The sequence below is a fragment of the Sceloporus undulatus genome, chromosome 4 (assembly GCF_019175285.1).
Source record: "Sceloporus undulatus isolate JIND9_A2432 ecotype Alabama chromosome 4, SceUnd_v1.1, whole genome shotgun sequence".
In the NCBI taxonomy this organism is placed as follows: domain Eukaryota; kingdom Metazoa; phylum Chordata; class Lepidosauria; order Squamata; family Phrynosomatidae; genus Sceloporus; species Sceloporus undulatus.
Window position 1 is genome coordinate 131,646,531 of NC_056525.1, and position 10,107 is coordinate 131,656,637.

The following is a 10,107-nucleotide window of genomic DNA, read 5'->3' on the forward strand; positions in this document are numbered from 1 at the left end:
TATAGAAAAATGAAACTATTATCACTAAAGCTCACATTACTGAGAATGCACACTTCTCATAAAACAACTCTCTTGACACTTTTCCTTGCAGAGGAGGCCATCTCTTATGGACAACAGTGATTTTGTGATTAAGAGCATGGTGTTGCATGGGATATTACCCTCTGGAATAAGTACAGAATCTGGGATGGGGCTTATTTGCTGTGAGAGGGAACAAGCAGCCTTGTGCTGCCTACTCTTAGGCTGTACCCCACCCTCTTCTGTGAGAGAAAGTGTGCTGGCCTTGCTATTTATTTATGCTACTATAGTGTGCCAGCATCATACACAGGTGCACCATATGCAGCTTTCAGCTTATGCTGAAAGCCGTGCACTGGAAAAAGCAATGGTGCACATGCCACATGCATGAGACCCATTATTTTCAATGGGGTTCTAGCATTTGCAGAAGTTCCCTTACATGGTGTGTGTGTGTTTCCAGAATGGACGCTGTATTTGTAAGGTAAGGTTATGTTCACTCCAGTGTGCTCTTACTAGCAGCAAGTGCCTTCAGTTCCGAGCCTGCTTCAGATGAGAACTGCCAACTCTAATACCTGATCTTGACATAAAAGAGGATCCTGGCATTCTGTTTGTACAGACCACTTCTGCTCTGCAATCTGAATAAATTGCTAGCTGCTGCTATGGTGCCAATACAAATGCAGTGAATTTATTTACATACCAGTGGAGCAGAGCATTGTTCTCTTCTTTTCTCCAGCAGGTCATAACTAAATAAATCTCAGCAAAATTTCAATAGTTTCCTTGGTGGAAGGAAATTTTTCAGCTTTAGTTTTAAGAATGTTTAGGTTTGCTTGCTTTGTTAATCTTGGATTTTGCTGTGCTTTTTGTTCTCTTTCCAACTTGCAATGTAGGCAGACATGCTAATTAGCTGTGCTTTGTGTGACTTCAACATGCCTGTTTGCTGTTTCTATGTATCTTGATTGCTTGGTTAACCATTAGCCAGCCTAATATATCAGGGATGGGCCTTGTTCAGCCATCCACTGCAATTCCCCAGCAGCCTAAACAAATATCTGATGCCACTGCTGCATCCATATTATAGGGCCTGGAAGAAAGTGTTTAGAATTTAAAATCTGAATCAAGGATGGCTTCTGCTTACTCCCCTTTAGTAACAATAGCCTCTCATGGACAATAGTGACAGCTGTTGAGCATGGCCAAGACAGGAAAAGGGTGGGGAAGTTGGAGGGGGAAGAGTATCAGCCCTAATACCTCTGCTTTGTGCACTGTCACTTTAGGGAATTGGCCAACAACCTACACCAATTTCTGCCATCATGTGACCACATCCTACCATGAGGCATGAAGGCAATGGAGCCAGGTCCAGAAAAAGAGGAAGAAAAGCTCCACCTAGTTCTTAACTGCTATCAAAGGGAAGCATCAGAAACAGCATAGCAAGTATTAGTTTTCAGAATTTACCCTGGAAGCTACCAATTCCTGCTGCTTTAAGGAGAAAGCTCTACAGTATCGGGGGTATGGCACAAAACCGCTTTCTGAGTGACCTCCCAATGTGCTCTGGAACAACTCTGCTGCAAGATACTGACCTGGAACTTATTTGGAAATGCTCCAGCCACCAGTGCAATATTAGAAAGAGATGGAGTACTGCTTCCATACTACTATCAAAAAGAGTGTTCTAAAAATCCTGAGCTTGGACTCCAAAGCTGCTCTAGTATGACTTGTTGAGACTGCCAATTTGGGTGCAGCTTAGACAGTTCTAGCATTTTCCTGCACAAATTTATTTATGCTGATCCAATTATAAATCAGGGTGTGTCATATACTATTAAGACTATATTTACTTTACCCCACAGATGTGTGGCCTTGACATATATGTGTGAGCACTGGATTACTGAAGAAGGGAAGATGAGATGGTTCTCTTAGCCAGCTTCAACACCCTTCAGCTATTTATTTTCATTTTCTCAAGTTCCCTCTGCCACCCCCACTTTTCAGCAGATATTGTCAGATTCCCTTGCCTACGTCAGGATGTCATATGATGCCTTTGGTTTAGGGTGAACATCAAAACAATAACACCAGTTAATATATAATGTAAACACAATTTTTGAAGGGGTCAGGAAGATCTTCCTTATAGCCTTTTATAGTCCTGTATGCTATAAACATGACCTGAGAGGCTGAAAAGGGGGTGCAAGGAAGAGGTTCTGCTTAATTTTGTGGAAATAAATCTAATCTTTCCATTTTATGATCTGAATTCCCAATAAAATGTTTTTTTTAAAAAAAATGGCTGAAACTTGCATGTATTGGGAATTGCCCACAAACTTTCAGTTTTGCTGTTGTTGTGTAGGATCAATCTACAGAAGTTCCTGAAGATGCCATCTCTACATTCAAAAATCTTAAAAATAAGTGGTTGCAGCACATTTCAAGGTACTTTTTGATGAGATGGATTATCTAGACCCGTTTTAATGACACTGAGAAGGAAACCCCTGTCAATTCTCATGGACTATGCAAATTTTGATACCATTAGTCATGATATCCAGATGGCCTGTCTAGTTTGAAAATTTGGGACACCAGGCTGCCATGACTGTTTGCTACCTTGATGGCTGGTGCTCAGTGTTATGGCTTAGGGGATACTATTTGGGCCAGCAGCATTTATCCCATATGCTCCATCTCATCTGAAATGCCTGGTAACCTCAAAGCTGCACTACTGTAATGCACTGGGATGAGGGACTTCATTCAAAGATGAGGTGGAAATGGTCATTAGCACATCTGAGTGATTTGCACTAACTGGGACTTGGCACATATCAGTGGAGGATGGGGGATCTTGATGTCTCAGGGTTACCATGCTTCGAGTTTAACTTGTGGGTTGTTAATAACAAAAAAGTATCAAGCCAACCACCAACATAAGTATGCTAGTAAAATGTTATGCTCTGCCAAAGGGCCAACCGGTTTTTAACCTTTTAAATGCTGTTTTGATTTCACTATGTTATTTTACTCTTTTGTTTTCGAAGCCACCGTGGGAAAGGTTTTGAAGGCTTGGCTATTATTGCACCAAATAATTAACTACTTACCTATAGTGTGAATGTGAGGTGCTGGCCATGTACTATTGTCCACCAGTTTTCATCCCCCATAACACTTTTTCAATATCAAGCAGCAGAAAAATCTGTTGGTTTATTGAAGTGCCAGTAGGGACATGTTTGAATGAATAGGCCAAAACAGATGTTATACAATACAGCAGACAACAACTGTATGCCTTGCCAAGGTATCTGTTACACCACAGAAGTAGCAATGGTCCAAGGAACAGACTTCAGTCAGACAGACCATGACAGCTTGCAGACCTGTTCAAAGTGCTACCCCCAAACAAGATGAGCAAATACATGTCCAAGTCTGTAGCTCTAGCCTACTTCTTTCCCATTCACATACAAACCCTGTAAGCTCCTACTGGTTCTGCTACCCTTTGCACCAGGCCACATCTGTAGTATGGCCACACAGCAACCATGATCTCTCCACAGACCTGACTGGGAGCACTGCTCCAATTGTCCATACTAACATAAAACCACTACTAGCTATGCAGAATTAAGTCTGTTTTCCATTTAATAAACTTAGCATAGCTTTAGTAGTCACTTTTCTTGACAAAAAAATCTTTGCTATTTTCTGTCAATAAATTTAAAGCAGACCCCTTTCCCTATTGTGAATGCATGTGTTAATATAGGTTCTGGAAAAAGTCCTCCAAATTATCTACTCTTAAACCTGTTGCCAAGACCACTGTGGGAACAGTCAGATCATCTCCTGCTTCAACAGGAAATGACCCACTTCCAGCTTCTGTCCAAATCTCTCTGGGCTAAACAGAAATAAGGCTTGTTTCTGGCAGCTGTATAAGGAGAGAAAAGATTCTGGCAAAGATTAAGCTGTCTCCATGAACAGACTTATGCAGATGCTGATACCACAAGCTCCTTAGCATCAGGCCACCCATTGCAAAAGTAGACAATTCTGCCACAGTAGGGCCCAGGTGAGATCAAGTAAGGTAGCAAGTCTATCAAAACAATAGAATGGCATGATAATTAGTCATCGTTTTCTTCTTCTTCTCAACAACTGTCTGATGCTAAATGCATTTGGCTATATAAAGATGAAACCATAAGCTAGACAGAAAGAATTCTACAAGTTGGAAAAGAGCCACAACTCCTCTTGCCCCTTATTTGCGGAAACTACAAAACAATCCTCTCTTCCTGTATGTCATGCGCACAAGTCTTTGTATTTCTGTCCTAAGCCTTAGCCTTTCTCTTGTTCTTAATAGCATCAACTTCATTTTAGCCTGCCATAGTTCATCCTATGTTCCTGCCCTTGAACCTATATCCTCACCTCACTGGACCTACAGCAAAGTACTAGTGATTTTTCCCTTATGCTTGGTTTGTTATATTCTCCATCAATAAGTGTACAAAGCTATTCTTAAAGCACCCAATGAATTGCATTTTCATACAACTGTCTCCATCATTCTGAAGTCTACAAAAGATTTCAATAACAGAAATGATAAAACTATGATTCTTAAAAGATACGTTAGTTGTCAAGACAAATTTCAGGTAACTCAAAGGTATTTTACATACATAAATCAACTTCCTTTTGAATACATGTATATTCAAGGTGTGTTTTTAAATGCCTCAGATTTTACAGGCTAACACTGGTAAGAGAGAACACTCTTATTATTTACAGGCTTCTATAATGCCTAGATACTAGTCAGCCAGGACAAACTGTAAAGTCATATAGCTAAGAGGGCTAAAATTAAGCAAGAAAAGCTGTCACTAGCAGAAGCAAATGTGTCTTCATGTGAGTTTGCATCTTGATGAGATATAACCAGCTTAGTCATTTAGTTTCTTTTCTATTAATGAAAAATAAATCTCTCTGTCCTGGTAGCCTTCTTTTGCAGCTGAAGAGTTAACTCTGGGCAAAACTCAACCACTCCAGCCAATGCAAAAACATGCAGTCAGTTAGCAACTGAGGGGCTGTACAGACCAGCCATAAAGGGCAGGTTGGGAGCGGAGTCGGAGTGTAGCACCCGTATGATGCACGCTCTGGCTCTGGACCCTGGGTGGCATCAATCTGCATGCTGCTCCACATGGCACGTGGTGTCATGGTGCTGCTCTGGCGCCACCAAAGGAGCACTGTGACACCACTGTACTGCGGCTATTGTACTTTTTGCAGCTCCTTTTTGTGCCCTGCAAAGGCCAGATCGGGGCTGCGGCGTGCGGTTGCCACAGCCCCGATCTGGCTCTTAAGAAGATTTGATGTGACTGTTTTAGTCAGGAGTAAAATGCAATTGTGTAAGATGGCAATACACCTTTTATTCACCACATTCCATAACCTGACAAAAACTGAGACCAAGAAAACTTCAACAACTATTTCAAGTAATAGTTGGAAGCTGGTGGAAGGCTGTTCCTGCCCCAGCTCAGTCACCCTGTTCCCAAACTAAGATCTTATCATTTGGCAAGACTAGGAAGAAAAGGAGACAAGAATAATGGGAAGTAAAAGCACTAAAGAATCCCTAAATCAGTCTCAGGCCAAAGGAAAGATCAAGGTTTCCTATTTCAGGTTTTAGGGGCCTGGGAATATGGACTGCATTTCTTCCTGTAGAGTTCCAAGACTCAAGACTTATGTTTAACACCTCTTATGGACCTTAAGACTATTAATGGAGGTGACCTTTAAAATTAAAGAGGGCTACGCTTAATTGTGAATGGATCCACAGACAGCTTATGAAGAGAAACATCAAATCCTAAAAAGGGAGGAAAGCATAGTATTTCTTCTCAAACTAGGTAAGGAAATAGATCTTTCTATGGATACAGCTAGCAAAAAGCTAAAAATCATGACAGCCATAAATAGAGACGTATGTTGAAAGGCAGGATCATTATCTTGATCTTCCTCCACTTCCCAGAGGAACCAGCTGGAAGAGACAGACTTTTTCTCTGGTTCAGCAAATGAGTTCTAAGTTCTCTGACTCAATATTTCCAGCTCTTTGAACAGTAGCATGTTGGTCTGCATATGTTTGCAAACCATAACTGATGTCCTAAGGGGATGGTAACATTCCATAGAAGAAAAATTGACTTAGATCTCTTCACATATAAATCCAACAGTGTGATAGCTGCTTCTGATCTTGCACTTCCACTTCGCAGAACTAAATGTCCATACAACTACACAGCAAGCACATATACCATACACTAAAGCATTGCACTACACTGAAGTTGCCCTGAATGCACTTGCAATGTGCTTCCAGTACAGTGGTGCCTCGGGTTACGAAATTAATTCGTTCCGCCGCGGCGTTCGTAACCCGATTTTTTTCGTAACCCGAAAAAAAAAAACCGCATAGGCGCTAGCGCTGGAAAGCGCGTTCGTGCAAAAAAGCGCCGAAAGCACCACAAAATTTTCGTAAGCCAAAAAAAAAAACGTAACCCGGAACAGTTTTTTCCTATGGGGATTTTTTCGTATCCCGGAAATTTCGTAAGGCGGTGCTTTCGTATCCCGGGGTACCACTGTAGTAGGTATTTTAAGAACATAAGAGCAGCCCTTTTAGAGATCTGCCTTATCCAAAATCCTGCTTCCCATAGCAGCCAGACAGATGCTTCCAGGAAGCCTACAAACAGCGCTTGAAGACAACAGCTTGCCAATGTTCTACAGCAGTTATTTAGTGGCACATTATCTCTGAGCTGGGAAATTTCATACAGCTATCATGAATAGTAGATATTATTATTACATGATCTTCAAAAAGAGGTCCTTCTGCTCAACTTCCTGGAACTATAAAGTGCAGACACCATTTAAAAATAATTATAATGTCTCAATGACAGATGAAATAAGGAACAGTCATTTCTTCTTTGACACTGAGCTACTGCTAGCAAACTCTTTGTGGTCAGAGGGAAATTAAAAGGATACCCAAAAGAGGCTAGGAAAGAGGAACTCAAAACTCCTCCTTCCTTAACATTACCCATAGTCATCAGTGGACAGAAGATAATGTATCCAAAATGTGGGTACTACTAGGTTTGTGCTAATGACAGGTGCAAGATGCATAGCAGAAACGGTGACCAATGAATAATGTTCTCAATCAGCCCTTAAAACTGAGCTAGGGCTGCTGTCATATAGAGCTTTTGCCTCTGACCAAAGAGCCTGAAAGCTGGCTTCCTGTCCTAATAGTGTGTGCAAAAAAAGCAGCAGTCTCTGTGTTCCCACAGTGATCAAGAAGGACCCAATTCAAATAGGTTTGTAGAGGAGGGTAGTAACATACTTCTTCTTGTAGCGATGGGTGGCACTGAGTACCATAACACCATCCTGTGGGAAGAAACAAACATTAATGCAATTTCACAAGATAAGTTTCTGTTTGCAAAAGTCAATTGAGGAAGAAGAATGTTCCAAGTAGACGTTATGAGGAAGGAAAGAGATTAAAGAAATGAATCCTCCTTCCTTCTCTCCATCCTAATTTTTTTTCAAAAATAACTTAGAAAGATACTGATAGAAGCTGCTGGCATAATGCAAAATTAATGCAGTTTGACACCACTTTAACTGTCATGGCTCCATCCAATGGAAACCTGACACCTGTAGTTTGTTGTAGCACCAGAGCTCTCTTGACAAAGAAGGTTGAATATCTCACAAAACTACAAATGCCAGAATTTCATAGCATTAAGGCATAGCAAGTAAAACATGTCAAAACTATATTAATTCTGCAGTGTGGATGCAGCCAGAATTTGAATGTAAACAGAATTGCTCTTGCCCTTCTGGAGAAAGAAAATGAAACAGAGAAAAACAGCCATGCTACTGCTAAGGCGTCCATGCTACAAAGATGAACAGCCCACAAGAGAAAAGGCATGAAGTTTGCCACAGCCACCAGGAATATCTTTTCCCCACTGAACCTGCTACCTCTTCTGAGCCCCTCACTACTATATGAGATTCTGAAACAATGCTAACTTTTCTTGGAGTAGGGAGAAAAAAGCCTAAGGACAAGTTGGTGGACTGGTTAGCAGGGAAAGAAGACTGACTGGGGATCAGTTAGCCTGGAGTTTTAAAGAAGAACAACATGGAGTAGTCCCTCTTCTTCCTGCGAGACAACAGAGCCTACTGGTCCTTACCTTAATAGAGAGTGCATACAGATGGTTCAGCATCACATGATTTGGCTCAGGCAGGAGGGCTGGGTCACACTATAAGAAACATAAGAAATATCTATGCAACTATTTCCATTTTTCTCACTGGATGCTGCACATCTCATATTTAAGTCACAAGGGGTAGGTGATTGCCCTAAAAAAGCAGGCAATCTGCCTGGCCCAAGATACTCTGAGGTGTGTGGGACTCCTTCTTTGAAGAATATCTGCTGTTCCCAACAATGAAACACTTTGGAACACATTATACTCACAGAATATCCAAACTGATACTCACTGAAATGTTAGTATCTTTGTTAAGGATGACCTGGAGGAGATGGGGAGGAAGAATTGGTGGGGATTTGAAACGTTCCTCAGGCCTATATACATACATTTCTTGGCCGTATGTTCCAGGAGGAGAGCCAGAAAGGTCTATGAAAAATTGAGAAAATATGTTATATACATATGGATGTATGGGACAAAAATGAGGATCAAAAGCATAAAATTTACTTTCAGTAATAATGTAAACGAAAGTATGTATAAACTTATGTATAGATGATATCTTAACTACAAAAAAATTATCAAAAGTGTCTACGAATGTTTCAAATCAATGCTGAGTTGTTAAGATAAGGAGGGCTCCTTTTCCCATATATCGTGTACTTGTAAGAAAGCACAAATTTATTGGCCTATAATCTAAATGTTAATTCAAAAAAATTTAAAGATAGATTTTTTAATCTCATCAGAAATGTTTTTACTGGACATTCTAGATAAAAAACAGGACAGTAAACACAGACAACTTCCCTCGACTTATACATGAGGTCAACTTATACATGACTATATACAGTATGTTTTAGTTTAGTTTTAGTTACTAAACTCTCTATTAAGGTTTAGTAACATTCCCTCATTTTTTTGCTTTTTCATCTTTTCTTTCACTTTAAATTTTTCTTTCTCAATGTTTATGGTTTTAGCTGTGCATTATATAGTTTGTGTTTAAAGTAATTAATACATTGTTCTTAATTGAGATCATATAAGAAAGGATGCCATAGAACATCATCATTTTGAATTTTCACACTAGTGGCACACACACCAAAAAAATCACCTCGACATGAAGTCTCTGAACTTTCCAGGGAGTCCACCTTTAAAGCATCAAATACTTCAAAATCAGATTTCTTGACATGAATCAGATTGTTAATTGTTCCCAACTGACTAGTCACCACTGGCTGAAAAATAAGACATCAAAATACATGTCATATCCACATGCCATGCCACCATCTCCTAAGATACATACAACATACTGTAAAGACACTGGCCCTTATCACACGTGAAACTGGAACTCCAATCCAGAGCCAATCCGAAGTGAAGGGGAAGCAGAGTCAATTCGAATCCAAGGCAATTCACGTGATGAATTATCACACATGAAGAACAAAATTGTGGTCATTTCTGAGTCAAAGCGGAGGGAGTGTACATGAAATTACCACACCAGTACATACCATTCGGATTCACCAAAGTGAATTGGGACCCTTGTGCATGCTCAGTGGGGGTCTGAGCGCATCATGAACCTTTACACTTCCGGGGTAAAGAAGGGGGCCACTTCCTGGTTCCAGTTTCACGTGAATGCTAGCCTCATGTGAATGATGATAGGGAATGTCACCTATCCCTACATGCCCTCTGCTTCATCCGAATGTATCACCGGCAAAATTATTTTTATTATTATTATTACTATTATTATTATTAATAATAATAATAATTTGCAGCGAAAGAAAATTTATTAATTATAATAACAATAATATTTCCATAATTAATAATAATAATAATAATAATAATAATAATAATAATAATAATGTCACTGTATCAGTGTAGAAGCTGCAGCTTTACTTGGAAGTAAATCCTTTGGCTCTGAAGAAGACTCATTTTGGAGGAGTGCAGAAATGATCCAGTTTCCCTTATTCTCCATGCTCCCTAAAGTACCACCTCCCTGAATCCAATCCACTCTCCTTCCCTTTGTAACAGT

General features: G+C 40.1%; 2 protein-coding genes across 12 annotated transcripts in view; one reads left to right on the forward strand and one right to left on the reverse strand.

Annotated features, from left to right (window-relative positions):
* LOC121928638 (phosphodiesterase 4D interacting protein) overlaps positions 1-2,272 on the forward strand; it is a 139,080-nt gene extending 136,808 nt beyond the window's left edge. For 7 of the 8 annotated variants that reach the window (XM_042463607.1, XM_042463609.1, XM_042463610.1 and 4 more), the window contains one exon: positions 1,281-2,272. In XM_042463607.1, the coding sequence (XP_042319541.1) occupies positions 1,281-1,322 (42 nt within the window). In that variant the 3' untranslated portion in view covers positions 1,323-2,272. The remainder of the gene's footprint in view (positions 1-1,280) is intronic. The other variant, XM_042463605.1, reaches the window with a different exon arrangement.
* A 4,221-nt stretch (positions 2,273-6,493) lies between these two features.
* The window catches only part of PRKAB2 (protein kinase AMP-activated non-catalytic subunit beta 2), a 12,195-nt gene continuing 8,581 nt past the window's right edge, over positions 6,494-10,107 (reverse strand). For all 4 annotated transcript variants that reach the window (XM_042463612.1, XM_042463614.1, XM_042463613.1 and 1 more), the window contains exons 5-8: positions 9,196-9,316; positions 8,395-8,528; positions 8,091-8,159; positions 6,494-7,296 (exon numbers count right to left, since the gene is read on the reverse strand). In XM_042463612.1, the coding sequence (XP_042319546.1) occupies positions 7,219-7,296; positions 8,091-8,159; positions 8,395-8,528; positions 9,196-9,316 (402 nt within the window). In that variant the 3' untranslated portion in view covers positions 6,494-7,218. The remainder of the gene's footprint in view (positions 7,297-8,090; positions 8,160-8,394; positions 8,529-9,195; positions 9,317-10,107) is intronic.